Source organism: Pseudopipra pipra, chromosome 8 (assembly GCF_036250125.1).
Source record: "Pseudopipra pipra isolate bDixPip1 chromosome 8, bDixPip1.hap1, whole genome shotgun sequence".
Taxonomy (NCBI): domain Eukaryota; kingdom Metazoa; phylum Chordata; class Aves; order Passeriformes; family Pipridae; genus Pseudopipra; species Pseudopipra pipra.
This window is the reverse complement of record NC_087556.1, coordinates 18,460,671-18,488,666: the sequence shown is the minus strand read 5'-3', so window position 1 is coordinate 18,488,666 and position 27,996 is coordinate 18,460,671. Positions and strand designations below refer to the sequence as shown.

The 27,996-nt window shown below is 39.4% G+C and overlaps 2 protein-coding genes and 1 long non-coding RNA gene across 3 annotated transcripts; 2 read left to right on the top strand and 1 right to left on the bottom strand.

Annotated features, from left to right (window-relative positions):
- Nucleotides 1–34: 34 nt before the first annotated feature.
- On the top strand, nucleotides 35–12,929 carry GDF10 (growth differentiation factor 10). Its single transcript, XM_064662788.1, has 3 exons — nucleotides 35–685; nucleotides 6,088–6,995; nucleotides 11,908–12,929. The coding sequence occupies exons 1-3, from the start codon at nucleotides 388–390 to the stop codon at nucleotides 12,097–12,099; spliced, it is 1,398 nt and encodes a 465-aa protein (XP_064518858.1). The 5' UTR covers nucleotides 35–387; the 3' UTR covers nucleotides 12,100–12,929.
- A 3,059-nt stretch (nucleotides 12,930–15,988) lies between these two features.
- On the bottom strand, nucleotides 15,989–23,144 carry LOC135418009 (uncharacterized). Its single transcript, XR_010432293.1, has 2 exons — nucleotides 23,021–23,144; nucleotides 15,989–16,227 (listed from the first exon to the last, which is right to left on the bottom strand). It is a non-coding gene; the product is annotated as an uncharacterized LOC135418009 (long non-coding RNA).
- GDF2 (growth differentiation factor 2) lies at nucleotides 16,207–21,102 on the top strand. The gene is made up of 2 exons (XM_064662789.1): nucleotides 16,207–17,360; nucleotides 19,023–21,102. Exons 1-2 carry the CDS (start codon nucleotides 17,015–17,017, stop codon nucleotides 19,961–19,963), a joined length of 1,287 nt encoding a protein of 428 aa, XP_064518859.1. The 5' UTR covers nucleotides 16,207–17,014; the 3' UTR covers nucleotides 19,964–21,102.
- Nucleotides 23,145–27,996: the final 4,852 nt, after the last annotated feature.

Here is a 27,996-nt window from a genome sequence, read left to right as displayed (position 1 = left end):
CCGCAGCGGCGGCAGTGACATGTGCCTCCCATCGGCGGCTGGGCGCTAATTAATTTAGATCCTTTTCCCGCTAAGCTTTAAGGAGCGGGAAAGCCCAAAGTCAGAGGAATGTAGAGTCCCCTCCCGCGACTCCCCCTGCACCCGGACCCCCGGAGCTGCCCCGGCTCCGCCGCCCCCGGCCCGCAGCTCCTCGCCCCCGGGCCCGGGGATTGGCCCGGTGGAGGCGGCATCAGCGGCGGGGGTGGGGGGGCCGCCCCCACCCTCCCTCCTCCCTCCCTGGCCCCGCCGCCCCCTCGCCCCGATGCGGCAGGGCCAACCGGGAGCCCCAGACGCAGGCAGCGACCGAGCCGCCGCCGCTCCGCGCCCACCCGCCCGCAGCATCCCCCGATGGCCGCCCGCCTGACCTGCTGCCTCCTGCTGTGGGCCCTGGGCCATGGGGGCTGCAGCTCGCCCGCGGGGGAGGGCGCGGGCAGCCCGCCCGCCTGCCCCGTCCAGCCGCCGGCCGCCCGCCACTCGTCCGCCCCCGGGCGCGACCCCCGCGGCGGCTCTTCGCCGCCCCCTGCGCTGGGCAGCATCGCTCAGGACATGGTAGCTGTCCACATGCTTAAGCTCTACGAGAAGTACAACCGGGAAGGGAGCCGGCCCGGCGACGGCAACACGGTCCGCAGCTTCAAAGCCAGGCCGGGTAAGATGGGCCGGGCGCAGGGGGCACCGCTGGAGCCCCCTCGCTCCTCTTTCGCTTTAAAGTGATGGGTTTGCGGCGAGGTTGTCATGGACAGCGCGGGGTGTCACGCTGGGTGAATGCTGGGGAGACCTTTGCTAACTACACGGACAGGGTGTCTCCCCTCCGCTCTGCGTACGGCTTCCCATCTCCCCTGGCTCCCTTCCCTCCCCCGAGAGTATCTTCCTCGGGAAAGCCGCCGTTGCTGTGAATGCAAACCATCGGCAAAAGAAGCGCCGTTCCCAGCGGATATCGCACTGGGTCGAAAGATTCTTTCAGAAATACTTGGAGCATGAAACTTGTAGAGAGTGCTCCGGCCGCTGGTCCTCTCCTCCGGCTCTGCTCGCAGGCTCTCAAGTTCCTGCTAGGAAGAGTGCCGCCTACGGGACCGCCTAAAACTGCTCGGCATCTTAAATACCTTGCACTGCCTAAACTTGAGAAGACATATGTCTGACCTCCCTCTTCCCAGTTTTATGTGGCTTATTATGAGGGTGGAGAGACATATATACTATGTCAAAACTACACTTTCATTATCCCAATCTTACATTAAATAATAAAAAGGAGATTTGTGTAGCTAATAGCCCTTAAATTTGTTATTCTTTGCCAAGGACACTCAAAGTGTCTTTTCTGGAAAACATCTTTCTTCTTTGGCTAATTCTTACAGTCCATACTTAACTATAACTAGCTCTTAAAATAAGAACTGTATCAGTTTCTAAAGCTAATTGTTGTTACCTCATCAGAAATATTCATTATTCTTTTTAGACAAATCTGATGGATTGAAATTCACAAAAGCAAATTTTGAATTAATCTATTTCTCCTACATTTAAGGTTCGTATATAGAATACAATGCAGCATACGGTGTTTTAGGGAATCATTACTATGATACTGCACAATAATTCATATTCTCTTGTGCACCCCAACTTAATTTCTATCCTATGTCAACTGTAATATTAAAAAGTAATCATATTCAAGGAGGAGGAGACTCCATGGAAGGATAAGAATGAAATGAAAATGTCTATAATTCTGGGAGTTAGGTTGTGAAGCAACTGCAGACATTTGGGAGAGAAATAAATTGTCGTGCTTTCGATCATTAGCTAGTGGTTAGGAAGGAACTTCCACTGTGGATGGTTATTCCATGACCTCCTTCTAACTTATTTTTCTGTGATCCAATCAGCTGATACTGGCTGCTACCCAGATAAGGCCACAGGACAGATTTGGAAACAAGGCAAGAATTGCACTAAATTCTTTTTCTTCATTTTTCAGTTAATCTGATGAACAAGTTACTTGCATCTAAGTACTCTAAGTTGTAATTCTAATTCTAATTTAAAACAATAAATTAGCAGCATTTTCTACCCAGAGGTAGACCGTGCTGGCCAGTTACAAGTCAATATTATTTCACTCATTTTTCAGATCATGAAACCAAGGCAGAAAGGTCTAGAAGTAACTTGTCTTTCCATGCAATGGAAATAAGGCACCCCTATGTCCAAAACTCCTGTCTCCTCTGTCCCATCTGTGTACCTTCTCTACTGGATCCCACCTCTCTCAAGTAACATTTCATGAAAGCAGAAGCTCCTCTGCAGTGTTCCTTTGTTATGACAACAAATTGTATTTCTTTGTAATTCCTCAAGCAAGTGGTGAACACTCTAAAATTAACCATAGAATGATGCAAGATGAGGGAGGGGAGAAGAACCTTATTTGATAGCATGTTTATCTTCTCTGGGAAATTATAGTGTTTTTTTCTGAAAGAAGAAAATTGCATGTTTTGCTAAGAAGATGTTGAACATTCATTCTTTATAAAATACGGATAATAATTCTGATCCTATTGAGATAAGAAAAACTGACTACAGATACAGTAATTTTCTCTTCATTATCCCAAGCAATGGACTTACTTCTTTCTTTTTTTCTTTTTATCATACACCTTTCAGAAAATTTGTACTTGTCTGTTCCTATCCTGCTGCTTCAAGCTGTTTGTTAGGGCACACTCAAGCATCAGCGTTACTTATGGTTGTCAAGATGAAGGCTCCAGAGATACAAAACATCATTCCAGAAATTTATCCATTGTCATATGCATTTCTGAGGTCTTCTAAACTACCCAGTTGTATTGCCATCCTACATATCCCTTACAGGGTTTACATGGTGTTGACTGAGTTACTGAGCGTGTAGTATTTCCCCATACTCAATGTGAGGCACTTGAAATGTACGTGCATCTGCTATTTGCATGTGTTCCAAATACAACTTCTTTTTTTTCAGTTCCTGTAGCAGTGCTTGCCACTTCAGGAAGAGTACTTCACAAACATCTGATGACCTCCTCCCAGCTCAGTTTTGTGTGTGCTCTCAAGAGTTCATTATTTCTCTGATAAGCAGCTGAGAGACAGTCTAAGAACTAATTTCTCAAGTTTCTTATTTCTTTAGGTGCTTTACAGTTTTTAGGGAATTTTGTAGCTCTAGAAAACAGCAGCAATTGGCTGACATTAGTTACTCTGTCAATAATTGTTTATGACCAAATGTGAAATATTAAGGTATTGTACAACTTCACCTAAATTGCTCAGATAGGGGAGAATTAATCTTCATGGCAGCAATGTGCTGCTTAAGCCATGGAACTTCCCCATAAATTGACTCTTGCAGCTCAAGCTCACTCCCTGAACACGATCAATCCTCTGTGCTAAACAAAGCAAAGACCTTTGTGAATAGTAGAAAAAGCAGCCATTTAATTAAGACTATATCATAATGCATGTGGGCAAGAAAACCAAATCAAGATTAACCAGGGAACTGTAATTCTGGCTTCTAGAGCCTTGCTTTAACATAATTTCACCACTGAAAATAATTTAAATGAGGTTCTCTGCATATTTCTTTCTCACAGATGTGTTATCAGATGTGTTATGTACCATGTAAATCTGTTTTGCTAATCTTCATTTACTGCAATGCAGCATTCTTCCATGTGGGCTACATACTAAAAGCTAGTATTTCCTTTCTTTGGCCACTTGCCTTTTTTCCCCTACCAATCTCTTGCTTGTATCCTCCACACAACTTGCCTGTATTCCTGACTTGAAGATGTCTACAGTGATCAGAGGCAGATACAATCAGCCTCTTAGTGTATACAGCTAGCAACTTTAATGTACGCATCTAGTACAGTTCAACTCAAAGTAGACCTAGAAAATGTAACAATGCATTGTTGACAGCTTGGTAAAAGCCTGAGTGAGCTCAGGATCACAGATTCTTATTCTGTTCTATGAAGAATTTTGACTTTTGAAGGGTTTGTTTCACTCTAGAATGCAGATTTTAGATTAATTCAACCTCTCATCCTCTGAGTTATCATTATAAGTTACTTTCCCATCTGAAACACTGAGACACTGATGTTTGAAACATCTTTATCCTAATAATGCATATGCTTCATAGCCATATCTATAGAGCTCATGGTGCTAGAAGCATTCTACTACTAAAAGAAATATTAGAAAATTAAACTGTACACAGCTCAAGTGAAGAGAAGCAGTGGATAGACTTCTTTTTAAATACGTTTGCCTTCTGAAATGAACAAATATTAATAAATCCTGGTGTTCTAAAGGGAGTACTACAATTATTCTCTCGCTTACCCTGAGAAATAATCAGTAGCCTGGTGACATTTCTGTGCTTCTAAGACTTGAATAGAATCTAAACTCTTATGTTATTTCATAGTATAAACACCTGTGCATATGACTAGGGTTAATTAAAAGCTTACTAATAGGAATCCATTGACAGAAACAAACAGGTTTTATCACAGAATACTGTGTTTCTTTGAGCCTCTCTGCCACTGAAACCATTATGTGGGCATCAGTGCAAGCTGTTCCACTTCACTGTATCAGGAACAAAATACAGATGATGTAGATGGGAATTGCATATTTGAACATCAGACTGTCTGTGTGGGCAGGGGCTTAATGAACATGCTAACCTGCTGTTCTTTAGTCCAAATGATTGTTCTATCCAGCATTAACTGGGAGACAGCAAGCACCAATTTTGTAAGATGTAGCACTATTAATTTCCCTCTTTCAAATGAAACTGTGCTTAAAAGGAAGAATGTTCTGACAGGTGGCAGTTAATAGTACTGCCTTTCTGTTGTTCTCAAAATTTCTGTGGCTCCTCCTCCATAGTGCATTGGAAATCAAACCTGTGTGTTTCTGGGAAGCCTGCCTATGGGATTTGTTGGTTTCTGTTTGTTGTGGGGTAGTTTTTTTTCTTTCTTCTGCCAGAGATGTTTCAGGTATGTCAGAAAGGGCTCCCAGAGGGTTGGTCCACTTGGGTTAATTAAAGATGCAAACTTACTCACTGCAATCCTTTGATGCATTCTAAGTAGCACTCTGAGCTTGGGAGAATAAGAATCAATTCTGCCACCATTTTCCCATATACTGTTGAGCTAGTAAAAATTTTTTAAAAAGCAGCTTTTCACAATGATAGACTGTGAAGGCATTGTCTTTTGATTCTGGGATTACATTTTAACACTCTAAGAAATATTTCTACTGTTTAAATAAACATAGTGTAAACAGTTATTAGTGTAAAATTGTTCCTCTTCCTTGAGTGGACAGTGAAGATGTAAGCTGAGCACAAATAGTTCAACTAGCTAAAAAGAAGCAGTTTCAAATGGAGTTTGAATTTTAAGAGTCAGCTCCTATTCAACAGTAGTTGTCACTAACTTCAAGCAGATCAAAACAGAAGCCTTAGAAACCAAGTATGTTTTACAGTGCTTTAAACAAAGCACCTACATGATGTGTACAGGAAAGGAGGATTGCTCATAAGAGTAACAACCCCCAAAATGTGCCATACTACTTATTTATCAAGCCCCCATGTGAAATTACTCTTGTGCACTGTTTACAGACAATGAACATCATATGCTGTTCCCCACAGAGTTAGCACCCGGAGACCTTTGAGGAATCTGCAGTCAGCTTTAGATTAGACCATCTTGAATACTAACTGTAAATCTGATTTCTGCTATTATACTCAGCAAGGTACTGCTCTGAGCTCTGCCACAGGCAAATTTGACAGCTTCTCTGAGCTTGACTTTGTTATAATGAAATAGAAGGAAAGACTGCTTTTCTTGCCTGCCTAGAATGAAAGGCACTCTGAAACTAAAAATCTCTGGGAAGAGTTTTATCCCTCATATGTACAAAAGATGCCCAGTATGGTGAACAGTCCAGATATTATTGTAATATTGTTCTTAAATATTTAAGAGGGTTTTTCCTCTTGTTCAACATAGTTTTAAGTTGAAGTGATAAGCTCACTATGCTTAATGATTTAAGTGAAAAGTAAAATTTGTTAATTCACTTAAATGGAAATAAGGGTTTGACTGCCATTTTTGGTCTCAGAAATATATTTATGTTTTTCTTGCTCTCTTGCAGAATTCTTGGCCCAGAAGCCCTTGTACTGCTTCAATCTGACATCTATGCAGGATTCAGAGATGATCCTTGCTGCCAGTTTTCACTTCTATGTTGATAAACGCCCTCGGCACCGGGAAGTGTTTTGTAAGCGGTCAAAGAACTCATCGTGCCGCCTCCTTCACCTGCCTCCGGCCCTCCGGCTCAACCTCATTTTCCAAAGCATCCACCAGAATTCTGCCTATGGACTAGTTAAAGGGAACATCACTGTGCTTCTTCAAAGGCGAGGGGCTTGGCATGTAACGGACATTTCACACATCATAAAAGAATCAAAAAGGGCTGGAGAGCTCATTCTCTGTGCCGAGCTTGATTCTGGGGAGAAACATCAAGGCTTCCCTGAACAGGTCACCAGTCATTTGCCTTATATACTAGTTTATGCTAATGATCTTGCAATCTCTGAACCTAACAGTGTGGCAGGCACCCTACAGCGTTATGATCCATTTCCTTCCAATGATGGGGACCCAAATCTGTCCCCTAATGCTTCTACTGATACTCGGGTGAGGAGGGATACGTACCTCACCAGCTCAATTCAGAACAATGAGTTGCCAGAAGTACATTATAACAACAATAAATACAACAAGCATGACATATGGGAGAATGCTTACAGATCCTTGAAACCAAAAGCTTCACGCAAAGATCGAAGGAGAAAAGGGCAAGAAAACACAGAAACATTTAAAAAGTCACAGGTGTTAAATTTTGATGAGAAAACAATGAAGAAAGCAAGGCGAAAACAATGGAATGAGCCAAGGATTTGTTCAAGAAGATACATGAAAGTTGACTTTGCTGATATTGGCTGGAATGAATGGATCATATCTCCCAAGTCATTTGATGCCTACTACTGTGCAGGGGCATGTGAATTTCCAATGCCCAAGGTAGTATGTATTTTTATTCTTGTCACTTTGCAAACAGTAGGCCTACTGTTCTTCCTATCCAACTACTTCTTAAGTTAGATTTTCCTTAAAATTTTTACCTTTTTCACTGTGTTTTGTTGCATTGTTCAACCTAAATAATTTAAGCAATATTCCATATGCCAAAGGATTCCAAGTTTTCTTTAAAGTTAATCTAAATAATAAGAAAAATATCTCAGGTTTATCTTCCAATTTCTCATTTTGTATCTTGAAACCATAACATAAAGACTTATACAGCTTATGAAAATATGGTCACACCCACTAAATCATCAAAGTACTCTATTATCCTTGGAGAAGTATGAAGTATTATATGCTGATAATAAAACAAGCTACTCTTTCACAGTATTTCTCTATTCCACTTTAGAAGAAAAATGCAGAGTAGTGACACTGAGGTATTTTTAACTTTAAGAAACTGTTTGTCACGTTTGAAAACAATAATGCTGATTACAATGATATTTGTCTACCAAAATTCTAAATACTTAAGTTAATACAGCTGGAACAAAAAAGTTGACTTACCTTATGTGGCTGGAAATGCCACATAAGTGGCACATAGTGTCTCTAACACTCCAAGCATACTGAATTCCTCCTATAGAAGCAGTGTGAAATTTGCTAATAGAGAGGCAAACATTTGGCTCACTCCCACTCTATGTTCTATGGAAAGAAGTAAAAATTTTGGTAATCATATGTAGGACAAGAATTACCAATATTTTATAGGGGTTTCAAGTGATGGCAGAGGGAAGGATTTGAAGCACTGCATAAGATGCATATTTAGAAACTGTCATTATTTTGCAATTCTACCTACAAATGGCCTGATTGTTTATTCTACTGACATTTTTGCTTGTGGTCATTCGGCACATAAATAATGGATAGTGTTTTACAGCAGAGAATTTCAAGGCTCTGAGACAGGAATCTGCCCTACTTTATATACAGGGAGACTGATGTATGTTTGTGTTGAAACAAGTAGTATGATTTCAGGAAGAGTAGATATGCAGGCTAGTTTTAAGTCCAGGAACAGTGAAAATCCAGACTTCACCGTAGGGTGTACAGATTTGGCAATGTGTTCTTGTGTAGCTGGCCAATGCTGAACCATGTGTACATAAATTGATACACGGTCTGGCAAAAATTAAAGCTTGCACAGACTCACATACAACTTCTTTGTTGTTGTTGTTGTAATGTAAAGAGGTCATGCAACATAATCACCATTTAACTTATCTAAAGCAAAACACAGCCTGGCAATATGGGTTATTTGCCATAGACCCACAGTCTAATGCACCATTCCTACACAAGAACACAAACCCAAACCAAAAGAAACCCAAGCAAACAACTCCACCCTTCAAAAAAAGATGCATTTGACGCATTTGGTTTCTTGTGAGCAAAACAGCATAACACAAAAGCTGCCAGGACCATAAAAGAGAGGATCCATTTCTAGCTGGAATAGTTGAATAAGCTTATATTGCTCACTTATTTAACATCTTATCTAGAAATATTACTTGCTATATAATAAAGATTCCTTTGTAAATTAAAACCACTTACTTTAGTTCTTATTTTGAGACTTGTTTTCTATATAAATTAATGTGACTGCACTTGTATCTGGGTGCCCTAAAGCCAAAACAAGCAAAAAACCGCCAACAACAGGAACAGCAACAAAAAAATAAAAATACGAACAAACAAACAAAAACCAAACAAAAAACCCCAGAGCAACTAAATCACAGATCCATAGATGAGGGAATTTTGCGTTTGATACATTCATTGATTGGCTTTGCTTTGGAAAAGGTCTACTCTTTGTTAGCTTTGTATATTTAAGAGGGAAAAAAAGGAGGCAGATTCAAGAGTGTAGCTTTTTTTAATGAGTGTTTCCAAAAGAAGAGCAATAGCTAGGACTGAAGATTCAGTTCAGAGCATAAGAATTGCTAAATATTATGGAGGGAGAAATACCTTTTGCTCTTGCATATATGCTCTAAGTCAGTCAAGTGAGATCTTGGCTCTCCTAAGTAAAGATCACACTGAAGCTATTCATGAAGATTTGGTCTACACAATTAACCTCTAAGGAACAACAGATACCTTATTTCCAACTGCAGAGACAGAATCATATACTTGTCGTGTTGAGAATCATTACATTGTATGATTACTTTAAGTATCAGTACCTCATTCTGCACATTTACTTTAATGACTGCAATTCATAATTTAGGTACACAACAGCTTGGGTACAAATTTTGTGACAGCAAGTTTACCTACCTGACTGCTGAATTTCTTATTCCCTGAACTGTGAGGAGGAATAATAGGTTATATGGCTGGCTGCAGTGCTGCATTTACCAAATAAATTCAAGTCCTACATGTGGTGGAACCTGGTCTGTTGTATATAACTTGGCAGCCAGCATTTAAAACATTAGCATTTCCTCAGTGCTATCACTACTGGGCATTCCACTCATTATTTCAAGCTTTCTGCTTTATCACTTTGGTACAAAGGCTAATGTGAAGCCTAGCCCATGATCACTGAACACTGATGCCAGGTTTCCAGAAGGGCTGATAAAATTCAGAGCCTGGCTGGATGCGGGATGGGTGTGCTGTCTGGCTCTGCTGTCAATATAGGGCTCAGGCAGCCGGATTTTGTACAGAGTACTGGTCCATCATAAGCATATTTCTCTCTAAGCATTTTTGTCTATAGTGTATCCACTTGCAGGCATTAGAAACATAATTAGTGCTGTTGTCTTGGGAGGCAGCAGCTCACACTAGTCCGCTTGCATCTGCTTGTTCCTTGCAGATATTAGATACTCACAGCTGGAGATCCTAGTAGGATCTTCTGCAGGTTCATAGCCAGGAATCATGTAAGTCAATAACTGGCACTGAGGGCAATGATGGTTATCCACTGCATGGGGTCAACAAATGCTGTTTCAGTAGCACATTGTGATCTGTAACTGCTTCAAATAACAATATGAAATAGCACAGGCACTAGGAACACTTCAGGAGGTTTTTTGTAAAGGCTAAATTAAGAACTTGATTCTAGAAGCCCTAATTCTTTGAATTTCTAAACTCTGCAGTTGCTTAAACACAAAAAGAACTCCTTCTGTCTCTCTCTTGCTGTCCAGGTTTGCTGGCATGACCAATGTGGGTAGAAGGTGATTTCTACTTCACACAGGAGCTATGAGGCTACCTCACTGCTGCTTTTCTGTGCACAGCTTTGAAATCTAAAGATAAAGGGAGACAAGAGAGACCAAGCTTTTGTTAATTATGCTAACATATACTAATGAACAGATACTAATGAACAGAAAGGCACTTTGCAGGATTGGTCACTTGTTAGGACTTGTCTATAGGGGTGCTGTCTTGGGGCCCCAAAGGGTCAAGGATGGATTTCACAGTTCCTCCTTGTAATGGCTTAGTTAAGGATGATCAGAAAGCCTTAATGGCAATCAAGATTTGTATCTGACTTGCTGATATGTTACACTTAATGTGAATGTATCAAAACTGAATTATACTGAAAAATAGCTCCTTTGTTCTATCCATGGACTACATAACCTTTCATATTGAAGTGGAAAATCATGTTTTGCATATACTTATATATTTGAAAAAAAGAGAAGACGCAGGAGACAATAATTCTTCTCACTTGAAGTATCTAATTCCATGTGGAGGTGTGCAGAGTCCCTATCTGTTTTCCCACAGATGTCATTTTCCACCCGATATACTGCTGCGTACCAATAGCGATGAGAGATTCCATGTGCCACATACAGCAGATACGTGCAGATATGAGAAAAGTCACGAAATTGTACCAAAAAAGCCTGATATGACTAACACAACTTTCTTACTGTTATTGTAGTCATTTGCTGGGACAGTATTCAAGCATGATAACTGAACAGGAATCACTGAAGCTTCAGCCTCACTGGTGGACTGCTTGCCATGCTATTGCCTCATGAAGTACACGCATTCCATGCTATGCTGAGGCAATGACAAGGATCTGTCACCAGTAAACCTGTGCTTGTCTGTATATAGTGTAGCTTGTGAAAAAAAAAAAAAAAAGAGTTACATTAAACTACTAAGCAGTATACTATTTACATATCTTAACTTTTTCCTTTCCTTGTTCTTACTGCTCTTATGCCTAATGGCTGCCTTCTCTATTCAGATGTGTTGTTTTTGTGTTGTTAACTGCATCCAAGAATCAATAGTAGGACTAAAATTCTGGCTCAGTACCCTGAATAGTGTATAGATGTAAAGCTGCAAGATTTTTTATTATCTTCTCCCAGTTTTAGGCTTTCTTGGGGCAGGGAGGGTGGAAAGAAAAATAAGGCCGGGTGAGGAAGGTAGAGGGAAGCAAAGATCAGAGGTTGTTTGACTATTCTAAACTAACTCCTTCCTGTGGACACTACTTCTGGAGTACTCTGCTCTTTTAAAATAGAGTAATTACTCCTGGAAAAAGTAACTAATTCTAGGTTAGCATACATGAGAAGAAATTCTATTGGAACATAGGGATAGTTATTTTGGAAATAGTTACAGTAACCCGTTTTCCGAGTCAGACAAGAAGTTAAGGAAAAAAAATATAACATCTTGCAACTGAGAAGTATGGCCCACCTTAGTCTTCTGCATGTCTGCCTCCAGCATCTAGCAGGTACATTCAGGGACATTCTTTCTTCAGGCTGCTGACTGCTGGCTGTGCCACCAGTGCCCTCCTCTGGTATTTATGAAGGCAGCATAAGGGACACAAAATATCTGTTGGATACACCCAGCACAGGAAAGCTGAAAGTGTGAGGGACTGACTGTGCTGCATCAATCACGTGTATTTGCTGTATTGAGAAACAAAAAGCCATAATTGTCATAATTTTCCAAGTCCACCTGAGGAAGCCACTGCTCATAAATGAAGCTATAACTATTTCCTTCTCTGTTCCAGATTGTCCGGCCATCAAATCATGCTACAATTCAGAGCATCGTAAAAGCAGTAGGAATCATTCCTGGCATCCCAGAACCCTGCTGCGTTCCAGACAAAATGAGCTCACTCAGTGTCCTGTTCTTAGATGAGAACAAAAATGTTGTTTTAAAGGTATATCCCAACATGTCAGTTGAAACTTGTGCCTGCCGATAAAGTTCATACAAACACACCTTGAGTGAGACCCACACATCCTGCCTGACTGTACTGGGAAGTTGTAAATGAGAAATGAATCCACTTGTGTTGATGAACAAATGCAAGTCTACAATTCCTCTACAGAAGGTGTGCGGAGGGACTAAAATGATACATGTGCTCACCTGGAAGGATATGTCACACTGCCATCATTTGGCCTTCCTATTTATCTTCCAGGAACTCAGTACTTTTACAGATATCTTCCTAACCCACCTAGCCAAGATACCTGGTGTTTAGTGAGAAATTTAAGTGTAAAGTTTTCCATAATTAAAGGACTAAAATATGTTTCTATATGCTATTTTCTGACTATTTTATCTCTTCAGTTAACCAAGAAGATGGGAAGTGAACTTGGAGAGGCAGGCTTCTTTTAGAATATCACTTTTGTACAAAAATCAAAACTTTCTGCCTAAAACACTCATACTCTCTCTCTGCATATTTATACTGAAAAATGCTGTAATAAAGGGCTTAAAATGTATATTTTCTTCAGAATGCAAGTATAGTTCATAATTTTTTATATAAACCATATGTTAACATAGCCATTTTTGGTTATCCTTCCCTAATATATGATTCGTTCTACAAAACACATGTAATATCCCACATTTTTGTTTTGCTGGAGTATTTCAGGTTGTTAAACATATTATCTGAGTAACACATACAATATAGTAATATGTTGAAATACTAAAAATAAAATAACCAAGATTTATATTTTTGTAAATTATACTTTATATCCTCTAGATTGTTACATGCTTTTAACAAAAGCTAATAAATTAAAGGTACAGTAGTATCTAAAAATATTTGAATTGTCTTTCTATAAATGTACTCTCTTGCATTCTGTTAATTAGATGGAAACATGTAAATACATGTTAAGCTTGTCATAATGCACTTCAATAGATTAAAGACAGAAGAAAATACTATGATCATCTAGACTGACCTCCTGCATAGCACAGATCAAAGAACTTTGCTCAGCAGTTTCTGCACCATGCACTATGGAACTTCTGTTTTGAGCTTGGGAATATCTTTGAAAAACATGCATAAATTTGGCTTTAAAGGTTTCATGTGATAGAATATCTCTACTGGACTACAAGTAGTTGTTCCAAAAGTTAGTGCTCTTTGTTCATATGTAGTGGCTTAATCCTAGACTGGATTTGATGATCTTTAGCTTCAGTTCAATGGATCTTACTGTAACCTATTATATTAGATCCTTTTTATCTATTATACAAAATACTTTCACTGTGTATTTTTAGTGTAGTGAGTAGGGTCAAATTACATTTTGGCTGAGATTTAAATAGATTGGTTTCTTATTCGAAGCCTCAAAACAATTTCTCACAGCTCTCTTCTGAACTCTTTCCAGAACTTTCATTAACTTTCTTTTCAAACAATGAACATCAAAATGGAAAACATTTGGCAGTGGTTCCTTTAGAAATCTTTATAGAAATAAAGTCTCTGTGTGCCTCTAACTCCTGCACAATCCCCTGTTGATACATTTATGGTAGCCCTTGTAAGTGCAGCACTCCTTCAAGAGCTAATGTTCCATCATGGTGTCTGTCAGTCCTCTTTATCAGTGTCCCCGTGTGCTAGGTTACAGTTGCCACATACTTTATTTTCACCCACCAGCTGTACAATAGCATAAGCAGCACAAGAGTGGAACAAACCTCTGAAGTCTGTGAGGTGGCACATAGTGCAAGATATGGAACGTTTCCTGCTCAAGAGACAGTCTAACCTTACGCACAATCTTATCCTTTTAAGAATTGCATTGCTTAGGGGAAGGATACTACATGCACTACCTTCTGTTGAATAACTGAAAGGCTCCTATCCTGCTAAGGTGCTATGGAATTTCTGCTGCCAATATTCCATACTAAGGTGGTGCAGATTCCCACCTCTTGAGAGGTAGTGCCTCTCAAGGAATACCCTTACTACACAAGGAATACACATCTCTTACTAGTAAAGCTTATTTCATTTGAAGTTTAGCTGTACTGGTCAATTCTCTAATGCAAACAAGGTCTCCTACCGCTATTTGTTTAGTGATTTAAGCTACTCCTTTCTGGACCTTTGGTATTTGGAGGTCCAGTCTTCATCTGGAAAGAGAAACTTTGCATTTGAAATGGCACAAGTGCAGTCAGCTGGTGCCAGAGGACACTGATACCCTTACTCTCTTGGTTCCAACAGATCTTTTTATTTCTATGAACATTCTATAAACCATTCTGCTCAATGTTTAGGTTTCTAGAGGAAGTTACTATTGACAAACACAGGTCAAGATAATTCCACTAATTAATCCTAAAAAAACTGAGGGCATACTAATATGGGATGATTAAAGACAGATAAAACATGGAAACAGCTGATACTAGCCAGCAAAGCGTTAAGGACTTTTTTTCCCAAAATGCAGTTTCATTCTTTGAGGCCACAGTTTAATTGCCAGAGGTAACAGCTAGAATGTACCTAGGTTTTTGTGGAGTATTTCAATTCACTTGCATGAGGCTGCATAATTAAAAGAAACCATTGGACAATGTTAATATATTTGTGTATCACATGAACTAACAACTTTCTCCCTCCAAACCTCAAATTACAGCTTTCAAAAGGAATTGCCACTGAATTAAACTATTCATTGTAAAGTTTCTGCAAAGCTGACACTTGGCCTGACATTGTGTAACATCTTTATGTATGAACTAGAAGTGTGTACATAGCAACGCCCACAGCATTTTCAGAAGGAGAGAGGTGAGATGGCTTGATCTAGCTGCACTTTATGTAATTAAAGTTCATTTTAGAGCAGACAGATGCAGAACTTCAGGTACCTCTGCGCAAGGCATGGAGGCTGCTCCTACTGAGTAAAAGGCTGCACCCTTGAAAGCCGTAACTCTTAAAAAAATTTTGTGGATATCATGGATTTATGGTGCAGTATGAGCATTCAAGGTGATGCTATGTAATGAGAGCTAATGAAAGGTTTGAAAAGAGACACACTGGAATAGTGAACCACATAAGGAAAGATTTGATTTCTGCATGTGACACTGATGGACTGACACCAGAAAACCACGTGTAGCCCTGGGGTTCACCTTTTCAAAAAGACATTAAAATTCTGAAAGAGACACAAAAAAGAAAACAGTTAGAGAAAATGTCCTGTGTGACTGAAATGAACAATCTGTTTATTTTATCAGAAAGCAAACTGAGAAGTAACTTGATTACACTGTGCAAGCACTTCAGCAGGGAGAAAATGTCAGCACTATGGAACTCCTTAAACTAGCCAGAAAGTTACAAAAATTCCCATCTAGAAGGTAAAGTCAGGCACAGTGAAATAATAAATGAAGCACCGTGGGTTTTTTAACTGTAGGTGATTATTTTTTGGAGTAAGTGCTACAAAATTGAAGAAATCTTTGATTCTTTGACATGTTCAGGTAAAGTCCAGAGGTACTTAAAAACTTGTGTTTAGCCAAACACAGGTAATTGGACTATGAATGCAGTGGAAACACAAAGGCCTTGAGTAAAACATAACAATCTTGCTATGCAGGATACCAAGGTCAATGCCAAATAATCTATTTTGACTTTATGTCATAAGAACATAATTAAGCAGGATATTGGATCCAATTATCACTTGAACAGACACATAAGTGAGCATTTCAGAAGTTTGGGATCAATTGAAATGCTGTGTATGCACTGCTGGAAAACTAGAGAAGAATGGCCTGAAAGAGCAAAATATTGACTGCATCTTTGCAATGAGATTTTTTAATGTAAACAGCTCATAATACTATTCAGACTTTATGGCACGTGTACAGTGTGAATTGACTTGTGCTTAGAAAAAATTATGCATTAATAGTACAGACAGAGCAATTATGTATCATTAGATTAACTCATAACACATTCATTAAGATAAATAGTGATATTTTTGTCTCTAAATAGACCTGTTTTTTTCTTCTGTATCGTGAGAAATTAATTTGCCTTGGCCCCTTCTTCTCATGGATACAGTATCTTCATAGATAATCTTCTCTATCTTCAGAAAGACTTCTTACTTTCCGTGTGGCCTCAGAAGGCCTAGTTCTGTCTTCATTTTGAGGTCAGGGAAAAAATGACGGGTTGTTCTTGGACTGGATTGAGATGATGAATCTATGAAATATATTACATAAGATACTATAAAAACAAGGCTAAATTCCCATACACCAAAGGAATCAAACTGAAAATGGACAAGCCTGCAAACAACATGAAGCAAATTTGACACAAAACAGATATTTCACTGTGTACAAACAATAGCTCTTGGCTGATAAACGGAAACAAGTTTTAAGGTTGTTTGTATTGTCATGAGATCATGTATTGCAGAATCACATGTCTCCATCAAATGACTGGGGATTTTCTGATTGCATATGAAGGGTCTGTAAAAAAGATTTTTCAGATATTATTTGCTAATAGCTAATAGAGTGATTTTGTTCTAGATCTCTATTTTCTAGTCTTGATAAAAACAGTGTAATCTTTACGTCCCTAAGAAAGCTTCTCTCTGTGTTGGCAAGGAAATGATAGAAGAATGTAATTAAGCAAAGATGACCCTAAAGTGAAATGTGGATTCTTTACAATATACAATGTCCTTCCCACCAGCCACATGTGTTTGTCAGATGTTTACAGAATCTTCATTAACTAAGAGCCTTGCTAGATAACAGAAGCTGAAGCATGGCATCAATGACTCTGATAAGGGCAAGTGTACGACCAATCTGCTTGACAACTGACAAGAGGCTGGGGTTTGAAGCAGACTGCAAAAAGAGCACAAGAAAGTGATTTGCAAAGGGCATTCCAGTTGTTAGCCTTACATCTTCTTTCCTCTGTCTGTAATGAAACAAGACTGTTAATCAGCTAAAATACCCTTGTCCTCTTGTCTCTCCACCAGAAAGTAAATATAGAAGAAATGCATTGTTTTGGAGTATTAGCTGCACTGTCTGTTTTCAACATCATTGCTTGTTTGACAAGAGGCAAGCCTTTGGAAGACTGGGACAAGTTATCAGCTATGGGAAAGTCTGATGCACACTTTCATGATCCTGGGGAAGTAGAAGATGAGTCCCATTTTGACTTTAAATCTTTCCTGGAGAATATGAAGACGGATTTACAAAGGAGTTTGAATTTGTCAAGAGTCCCCTCACAAGTGAAGACCAAAGAAGAACCACCACAGTTCATGATTGATTTATACAACAGATATGCTGCAGACAAGTCCTCCATCCCTGCATCCAATATTGTAAGGAGCTTCAGTACTGAAGGTAGGAGAAGTCCTAAATATGTGGACTAGAATTTTTAAAGTTCATGGACAGCAGATACTCAGACTCTTTTGAAATTCAGAAGAAACTGAGTGCCTGACTTCCACAGATTCTTTAGAAATGAAACATTAAAATTTTGGATTGTATGCTTGCTCTGTAGTTTCTTTCAATCTTTAAAAAATACAATTACCTTTAGTTTTCTTCTTTGATATTTTCACTGTACAATATTCTCTTCTCAAACACTTCAACTGAGATGATGGACTGTATAACAGTTTACATGAATCATGTTTCTCAACCCTAGATATCTGGAACTGAGTTTTTATGTTAGAATGCAAACTTTTGATCACCTGTAATTGAGACATCAATGCTAGAGAGCTCTTCTTTCAGGTGGGCTCTGTGCATATTTAAAAAATACAGCAACCAATTGAGAAACGTGTCTCTGGATCCAAGAAATGAACAGCAGTGCTCCTCCAAAATTCTGGATTAGACAGAAAAATTTATATGAAAATGGGTAGTCATGCTTGTCTCAGCTTAAAATGTTCAAGATTCCTGTCTGTGTAACATTAAATAGACTTTTAAAAGCTCCATCAAAAGAAGCAGTAAAAAAGTTGTAAGCAAATTCAATCCTTGAGACAAAAATGAAACAAGGAGAACTGAAGTTTCTGTTTATATGAAAAATAGACATACACAGGTAACAGCTCTACAGAGAACTTCAGATTCCCAAATTAGTGGCCCTAGTCCTGAAATGTAAAGGAACCTTAACAGAATGACCTAGATTATAGTTTCCATATCTCACTCTCCTCTCTGACTGCTTTTGTGGGTAAATGCTCTGAAGAAGCGGCAGCAGTAGCCAAATAAAATTGCTCTAACACCCAGTCATGATTAAGCAGCTAGTTTACATTGAGCATTAAATAGACATCAGTGATGACTTCTAAACATTGCCAGTCTCATCTTCCTGACAAATATCTACCCCTCCCCAGGCAGAGTTGCTGGTACTGTGCATAGATTTGCAGACAACAAACATATGAACAAACCCATACAAGTTCAGTCTGGAACAGACTGGGACCTGGGCATGAAAGGCTGTTTATCACCGAGTCCCAATTTAGATAGACCCTGAAGCTTCAATTTAGGATTTCCAAAAACTTTTCTATTACCAGAAATGCCCAGTAATCCAAGCTGCTTTCAAAGTTATCTACAGACAGCAACAAAAGCCTCAGCACAGGTAGTTCTTAAAGACACTTAAATATGAATATGAGAGCAGTTCATCCAGCTGCATGATAATAAGAGTAGGAAATTCATAGGGGTTTTGAGGAATTCTTTGTGTAAGAATATCTTTAGCAAATTGCTAAATCTGAAAACTGTGCACATACCTTATTTATGTAGTGAATACTTACCAGCATCATCCACAGTTTGTTCTAGGCTGCCTCTTTATGCTCCACACACTCACCTGGCTATGCAATCTTGGTGAAGTACTACCAACATCAGGGACCTCCATTTCCCTTTTCACACTCTGCCCTTGAAACTAGGCCAGAAGATAGTAATTTTTTTTAATGCTGTGTCACCATGCTCTTATTTTACCCCCAAAATACATCCTGAGTCTTTTAAAAACAAGTTACTTGGACAGTCAGAAGCACTGTAACCACATGCTTTAATTTCCTATTGCAGATGTTGTTTCTTTAGATTCACCAGAAGAAAATCCATTTCAGAAACACATTTTGTTCTTCAACATCTCTATTCCACAATATGAGGAAATCACCAGAGCTGAACTGAGAATTTATGTCTCCTGTCACAGAGAAGCTGAGTCTCTCTCTAGGCTGGAAGGCACCATGGTCATTTATGATGTTCTAGATGATGGACAGTGGGAAAACCAAGAAAGTACCAAATCTTTCCTTGTCTCCCACAATATCCAGAAGTGTGGTTGGGAGATGTTTGAAGTGTCCAGCGCTGTGAAAAGATGGGTCAGAGCAGACAAACTGAAGACTAAAAACAAGCTAGAGGTTGTTATAGAGAGTAAAGTTCTGAGTGGTTTCACTTGTGAGAAGCTGGATATCAGTGTTGCCCCGGATGCTAAAAATCTGCCCCTGTTAATGGTGTTCTCCAATGACCGCAGCAATGGAACAAAAGAGACCAAAGTAGAGCTCCGGGAGATGATTGTTCATGAACAAGAAAGTGTGCTAAAGAAGCTAGGAAAGAACAACACTTCATCTGAAGAGGACGAACAGGGAGAGGAAAAGGCCATCACTGGGCTGCACCAGCATTCCTCCAGAAGCAAGAGAAGCATTGGGGCCAACCACTGCCGGAGAACTTCCCTCCATGTGAACTTTGAAGAGATTGGCTGGGATTCCTGGATCATCGCACCAAAAGATTATGAGGCTTTTGAGTGTAAAGGTGGTTGCTTCTTCCCTCTGACAGATAACGTTACCCCAACAAAACATGCTATTGTCCAAACTCTGGTGCATCTCCAAAACCCAAAGAAAGCCTCCAAGGCCTGTTGTGTTCCAACCAAACTGGATTCAATCTCCATTCTTTATAAGGATGATGCTGGTGTGCCTACTTTGATATATAACTATGAAGGGATGAAAGTGGCAGAATGTGGCTGCAGGTAGCATACAAGGCAGAATCTCTGAGAATAAGAATACCCCCTTTTTCTGCTCTGTGTAAATCTGTACAGCAGTGATGCAAATGAAAATCCTTGCAAACAAGGTTTGGAGCAGGGTATGGGGCTGCTTTGGGGTTTGCTGCTTGTTTTAAAGGAAAATTGTCATTTAGAGAATGGCAATTATTGTAAATAGCCAGCATTACATATCATGGCAAAGTGAATACTGGATTAAAATATTGTGAGATTGAATGAACTATACATTATCTGCCAATGTGATACAGTTTGAATACCTTATTTCAACCTTTCTGTTTAATCAATTCTGTTTAGGTCACAAACGAAAGGATTTTCAATGGAGATTCAGGATGTCCAGCAAATGTTTAACAGCTATTGAAATCTAATTCTCTCAGCCAACTCTGACATTTTCAACTTCTGTAAAACTCTGTAAATGGAATGTAGTCTGCATGATAAAGTCAGGACTCTAAATCCAGGAAGCCTTTTCTCATATCAATAATCTCAGAGGCTTTTACAGGCAAATTGTTTGCTCCTGCAAGTGAAGATTTGCAGTATTCAAAACAGAAGAGACTCTCAGTCTTCCTTCATTCCCAAGTTTCCTTCTCTGGGTAGCAGGTGCCTTAATTTCAGCTTTCTTATCCTCAACGTCCCTATTTTTACCCCTTTATGGCACATACTTGAATGATAAGAAGTGCAGCCTTCCGCTTCTAAGACACTGTTTCCTAGGAGGAACAGCAGCCCTTATCTCTGCACAAAGATAAGGAACCACTTTGACCTACTGCATATTCTTAGTATTTCTTTGCAAGAACATGCAGTCAAATGACGTTCAGCCTTAGAAGCTGTATCCTAAGAGCAGTGGGGGTTGGCAAAGCTCAGCACTTTTGAAAAGCCCAGGCTACTTATTTGGAGGTCTAAATACATTGTTTAGAGTTTGACACAAGGTTCTGGGGGTTTTTTAATTTCTTCTTGGGAGAAACTCCATTTTATATACAAAATTCTTTCACCCCTTAGAAGTCAGGGAAAATCAGAAAACTTTCATCACTTTTCTATGAAGCTTATGCTGCTGTATGAGAAATATACTATCATACAGTATTTCTCCTGACCAGTTGTATTTTCACTAGACAAGGACCCCATCTTTCCCGCAATTAAACTTCCTTTGATGCTAATGAAGGTTTTGCCTTTGGTTACAGGTGACAGGTTTAAGTGCTGTACAACGCCACCATGGTCCAACTCATGTCTACTCCTTCAAATACACGCACACACACACAAAATCTACCAGAGAACACTTTTGAACCAAACCCACAACAAGCTACACATCCATTCAAAATGGTGAAGAATATTGATGAGGCAAAAATCTAAACAGTACTTTAATGTATGGAAGCAATAGGATTTAAATCAATACATATGTTTTAAATTAGGACAGCATGTGGGCAAGACAAATTCATTTGGCATGAACAGATCACCTTGAAATCTAATACGCCATTTATTTACTATTGTTAACTTAATACAGAGCAAACAGCAGGTGAGTGTGAGCAGGGCAGTTGTAACCATCAAGAACTGCTGGTTACATCACAAACCATGAGCACAAAGCACGATTCACCAGAATCCTTTAACTGATTTATAGGGTTTTTTTCTTTAGAACTTGTCTGCAATTTGATCACATCTGAGATCTGGATACATGCAAATTCCATCCATCCATAGCTGCAGGTCATTAACCTCTTAAACTTCCAATGGAAGTAATCATTTTACCACTCCCCACTGGTTTCTGTCATCTTACAGTCATAGTTGTGTCTTCCTCCTGTCAGAACCCCCTATGTTCTCTCCCTGTTTTGTTCATGTCACTTAAGCTCCTGACATTTTGCTCTTGACAACTTCTCTTAATCAAGCGACAGAAACTACCAAACAAGCACTTCATGTGATCACATTAGAAACATTAGATCACATTAGAAACATTAGATCACATTGACCTCTATGTCAAGGTAATTGTAGCTGTGTGCCCTTCAGTCATCTAAACACAAAGTCCTAGTTATATTCTGACTTCACTGAATACAGAACTTTATCCGTAATTACAGGAAAAACTAGGGAAGGGGAAAGACCAGTTCCCACACCCTCACAGAGAGAAATTCTCAATAATAATTTTTTTTTCCACATTCTGAAGTCCAACATTGATTTTTATTTCCCAAGCTTATTTGGAGCATGGGGGAAAAAAAAGGACCCAAAGCCAATTTTGGCTCAAAACCTCAGATCATAGCTATGCTATCAGAATTCCAGAGGAGCTCTACAGATCCCATCCCAAAACAGGACTACAAATTGTTATTGTATTTCAATTTATAAAATCCATTGAGCTTCCAACGAGCTTTAATGATCACATTCCTATCGGCTTAACATTTTGGTTTGTATGGCAGTAAAATGAAATATGAATCTTTCCATAGGGTGATGAACAAGGTCAAGAAGAAATGAGAACCCAGTGGTGACTACAGCTGCTACTACCTTCAGCATGGCTGAAGTGCATGTCAAATTGATGTTTGGCTTTACATTTAGCAGCTTGATTTATGTAGTTTTGCACATCCAATTTTAAATAACTGTTTGAGCTCCCTCATGTTTCAATTGCTTTGGGATGCAACAAATCAGCCAGGTGGCCAAGCCAGTGCTAGAGAGTACACAGGTTGCAAAGAGCAGGTAAGAACCTTGTCCCCTGCTTCAAGCTGTGCCCCACTGGGCACTGAGAAAACCCCCCCATCATCACTGGATTATGAATGTTGACCAGCAGCTTGCTGCTACTGAGGAGCAGGTTGGGGGTTGTGCACTGTTCAGCAGATGCACAGTTAAAATTAAAACTTATTTGTTTAACATAGACACAAGGCTGATGCACGCCCTCCTTCTCAGGCCCATTGGCTATCTGTGTAACAGTCCTGTAACATCAGAATCACCTGCTGACTCCACAGCCAGTTTTAAGGCTAACCTATAGCACTTCAGTCTATAGATAAACATGGTAAGCTGGTGGAAGCTGGTCAGGAGATACATCTGGGGCTATTTTTAACTAGTTTCCCACCTTGTGTATGTACACAGCAGAAACAATGTCCTCTGATCTCATCCACTCCTCCATGCCATGTCCCAACACAGAAGAACGTCTGCTGCAACACAGCACCAGCAATCACTGAAAATAAAAAGATCTCCTTTTTCACTATTCTTTTCTACAGGTGAAGAGGGAATCCGGAGGTGTTTGGCTGGTATCTGCTCAGATGCCTTTATGCTGTAAAGATCCTGACAATATAGAAATAGTAATCTAGAGTTAACAATTCCTGATATTCAGAATAAAAGGTTTCAGACTGCCTCTCAAGGAGACTCATCATTTCAGACACAACTATGCCCTTGCACAGTTAACGCTGCTCCCAGACCACAGCTGATTCTTCTTTCCAGCCTCCTCAGAGCCTGGCCATTTCCACATAGGTCATGCACTTAGGTGCATGGTCATCCATCATGTAGGTCCACATAGTCACACACCATGAGCTCCAAGAAATATCACTACCTTGCTGTAGCTCCTTATAGGCAGCACTGAATCATTTTTTTACTGCAAAGAATTACAAGGTACAGGTGGGAACACAGAACACGCTGGCAAAGCCAACAAGTAGTAAATGAACAATGTCTGTGACGCAAGACCCCATCCTCAGACTGCATAACTGCTCCACATCCCCTCTGGTTGCTCTGAACAGCTAACGGGACACTACATGTGAGTACTAAATACATGTCTTCTCCCATGTTAACTCCCTGATGTACCATTTGTTGGGTGTTTAGCAGAATCAAAAACAGGGCAGGTCTCTCCTCAGTCTCTAGAGTATGCGGGGCCTGGAGCTCTGCCCACTGTCTGCCAGGTGGGAGGCTCTGCCTGCCTGGGGTGAAAACCTCCTTCGTGACATCTCAGCTTTGACTGGGGCCCACAAACCACCTCAGAGCCATATTTTGGTCTCTCTGCAGCCTTCAGTGCTTTCTCCAAGCCTTGCCTCGGTGCCACCTCCAGGCTGTGGCGGGCTGCTGCACTACCTCGATTCCCTACACCACAGCCACCTCCACACATTTTCATGCTCTCCCGACCATAATACCTTAAAACCTCTCATCATAAAGGTGTCTCCTGACATCCCACTCTGGGCTGCCCACAGCCTCTTTTGCCCGCTTCGTGTCTTCAACCTGCCTCACTGCCTTGTCTGTGCTGGCTCCTGCTTCCAGGCTGCCTCAGGAGCATGTCATCCCTCTGGGCTGCACCTGTTTCTTTTTTGTCATCTCCCTTAAAACTTCTGCTGGACCATCAGTCATAATTCATCTAAAAGCCTCACAGGAGGATGGCTTCAGCATAGCCCTAGCAAACGGGTTGCCCTGAGTCAGTCCCTTCGCTGAAGCGTATGGTTTGTCTGGAGCCTGGCACACCTGCCATTAAGGAAAGGGAATATTAACAAAAAATCAAAAATCCATCACATTTTTAATTTAAGTTTTTCTTATTACAAACGTGATCGTTAAAGAACTCAGAGTGCTGTTTCCATTTTCATAAAATGGAAATATTTCAATATTAAAAAATGCGAAAGAAAACTTCCAACAGCTTTAATTTTAGTCTATACAGGTTTGTACAGCGTAAGAACTGAAAACCTAGGGACAGAAATCTAGTATTACTTCTTTTGGCATGGGAATTATAAAGAAATCTGAGGGTGATATTCATTATTTTTATTTCTACGGGGCTTAGAAAGCCTACTCAGGAACAAGGCTTTCTTTGTACCAAACAGTACAAGAACAGAACAGAAAAGACAGTCTTAGACCATACCTATTCAATCCAATCATGCCTGTCACAGACAGCCATGAAGTAGTATTGACCCAGACTTGTACATCTATAAAAGGCATTGAAGGTTTGTCTAGAAATACTTACCAAAGTCCTGGAGACATTAAATATTTCATTAGTATAGTCCTATGCTTGAGCTAATAAACCCTATGTTTCAGTATTTAGGAGCCAGATATCACCTTTACATTAATTCTAATTCATACATATAATTTAAAATATGGCTGTATTAGAAGGCTCCACTAAAACCAAAAGTAGTTTATTTCCAAATTTTACCTTTATCCTGGTGGCATCTCTGCCAGTTAAAAAGGTGCTCTTGCTGCCACTTTCAGATAAGCCTCCTACTACTGTGGTTTATCAGTGGCCAAATGTCTACATGAGTCTGATGAGAGAATGGTGAAATGAGCTGTAGATGAGAACTGGGCAGTATTGGAGCAAAATATATAAAGCAAAACATTTAATCTTGCTTTCATGGCATGTTTTTAGCACGTGGTCTGTGTGACACAGGCTGTGCATGCAGACTAGACTGGGACAGATAAAAAAAAAACTTCTTTTCAGAATATATGGGAAGTTCATACTCACAGGAAGTCAGAAAATGAAATACTTGTGGACAGATTTTAAAGGATCATAAAGTTTTATGAGTTATAAAAGCTAAACCTGGGCCTGAGCTATTTAGTTCTGCTCAAAAATAAAATCAAAATAAGAATTTGGCTCGGGTTATATTAGAAGTTAGAACTGATGGTAGAGTTACATTTTGGATCTGGGTACTCAGAATTCAATGAAGAGACTTGCATAAAACAACGTGTTTGATAAAAATTTAAGCTATGTGTGTCTCAAAACAATTAAGTAAATAGTCATTCTCCAAAGCTTAAAAAATTCATACCACACAAGAAAGGATTACTACCTTCTAACACCATCTATAAAAAATTACCAACGTAGCAGTGAATGTTACATGTCATATTGAATTCAAACCAAGAGAAATAGATCACTGAACAGATCCAGTGTGGAAAAATACTTTTTTCCATTGTCCTAGCATTTTAAGTTGTGCACATTGGGAAAATAATTTATTTTACATTTACATTGTGAAGCTGTTTTTTTTTTTTCTATGTGGTAGTGATAAAGCACATGAGGACGAATTATATATCTGAACTTGAGGAATAAACTGAGCTATGTAGTGCTGTCATGTCTAATCACAATCCTGCATATATTTCTTAAAATCTTTGCCTCATAAAAACCTCAGCTATAGTTTCCAGCCCTTCTGATATGAAAATCTTTAGACTGTGATAAAATGCACGATAAATGTCAGAAAAACAGAGAAAAGTTTCTTTTTTCTTATGATTTTACAACAAACACAGACAGGAAAGTGCTGTTTTGTGATTTTAACCTCTAGATAAGGCCTCACTGGAGAAGAATATTGTGAATCTGTGGAAATGCTTCCCTAAATGCTAGGAAATAATTGTCATATAAAAAGTTTAGCAGTGGATATATAGGTCGCATTTAAATATGGAAAGTAATTATTTGGCACATACCCTGATTAAAAATGCTCAGTTGCTGTCTGTTCCTGTCTCCTTTCTGACTATGATCTTCATGGCAATTCACCTCTGTTACATTCAGAGTAAGATGAGGTGACTGTTAACACCTTATATATAATATCTGTAACACCCTATTCGCACCCTATTCACACCCTATTCACCTCTTTTCACAGCAAGCTAAAAGTGAGGTAATTTGACTAATGCTTTGTTATTTAAAGTTACATTAAATTCTATTCTAAAATCAAAAAGTGGCAGAGAATACAGTGAAAAAGAAGGCACTTTAAAAAGTAAGGGGGTTTTTTTCAGATTTGCTGTGATTTAAACAGCAAAATTAAATTGCTTCCAAGAAATCTAGAAAATATTAATTTCTCTAATTTTTATGGTAAATAATTTAACCTTATTTCCACCATTATCCTGTATTTGCTAAATAGCTTCATATAAATATGGGTCCATTATTTACTGTGTACTGGAGGATTGAAAGGGAAAGTACTATAGTCCATGAACATGCAATGTCATTCTTTTTTCTGGGACAGAAAGCTGCATGCTTAAAGCTACTGTACAGACAGACATAAATAGAAATCCATCCTGACATGCTCTTAGGGATATGGATTATTGTACTTTTTTTCCCAATTCCTGTCACAATGGGTCCACTTTGTAATCCTGTTTCCTGGCTTCTGGGCATGCCCTCCTCCAGCACCCAGCAGGAGTAAAAGGAAGAGAGAAATAAGAAACAAAGAAGGGGACCCATCAAACAACCCAATACCCCAGCCCAGCAGGCGAAATATCTAACCACTCCACGTGTATACATTTTTATTTCATTGGTTTAGATCCTACATATGTTTTCCTTACTGTTTTTCTTTGTTTCTATCATAACAAAATGAGTTAATCTATATCTTCACTTTCAAATTAATTGAAAGGGGTTGGAACACACAAAAAATTGCAAGTAATATTAAAATGTTAAGCACTCCAAAGTGGCAAATGTCAGAGTTATGATTATATAGGTACCACCCCCCTCTTGCTGATATGCATTAATTACACAATCACAGCTCATAATGTATTTACTTCAAAATGGTTTTATTTTCTCCTGCTTTGGTCAGTGTGCAGAGCACCAGGTGCTTAAGAATTCAGTTGTGCATTTATTAAATACAAGATCTTTTTTATTTAATTGATTGTCTTAATGTACGCTACAGCGTGTGCCATTATTCCTGTGGTAATAGCATTTAGAGACACTATCAGAGGTTGGAAGTAAAGGTAGGATATGTGGTAGACATTAACATAGCAAAAGAGACCCCTTGCCCCAAAAACTTTCCAAGCTAGACAAACAGAGGAGCCATGGGTTAGAAAAGCATTAGAAATCAATTTGCCTAGGGTCCTGTCCACTTATCAGTCACGCAGGAGTTAATGCAGCTTTGGCAATAAATCTGTAGCTCAAAAGGCAGTTTCTGGACACAATGTGGTTATACTGGAGAGTTTTTGTCCAGCTACCTTTACCCTGTAGTGCTGGATTATTCTTTGCCTGAAGAAAGCAAGAAGAGCAATTCAAACTGGTGATAATGCCCTGGAATTCAGTCTGTAATGGATGTCACACATTGTACAATACAGATACCCTCTGAAATTAAGAGGATACAACAGACATGAATCTCACTGCTTCTTTACCAGTGAGGCACAGGGAAT

What these genes read in the sequence shown, in the direction of transcription:
- GDF10 (XM_064662788.1), top strand. Translation starts at nt 388, where the DNA reads ATGGCCGCCCGCCTGACCTGCTGCCTCCTGCTGTGGGCCCTGGGCCAT. An exon ending in CAGCTTCAAAGCCAGGCCGG is followed by an intron (nt 686 to 6,087) that starts GTAAGATGGGCC and finishes GCTCTCTTGCAG; the next exon opens with AATTCTTGGCCCAGAAGCCC. An exon ending in GTGAATTTCCAATGCCCAAG is followed by an intron (nt 6,996 to 11,907) that starts GTAGTATGTATT and finishes TCTCTGTTCCAG; the next exon opens with ATTGTCCGGCCATCAAATCA.
- GDF2 (XM_064662789.1), top strand. Translation starts at nt 17,015, where the DNA reads ATGCATTGTTTTGGAGTATTAGCTGCACTGTCTGTTTTCAACATCATT. An exon ending in AAGGAGCTTCAGTACTGAAG is followed by an intron (nt 17,361 to 19,022) that starts GTAGGAGAAGTC and finishes TTCCTATTGCAG; the next exon opens with ATGTTGTTTCTTTAGATTCA.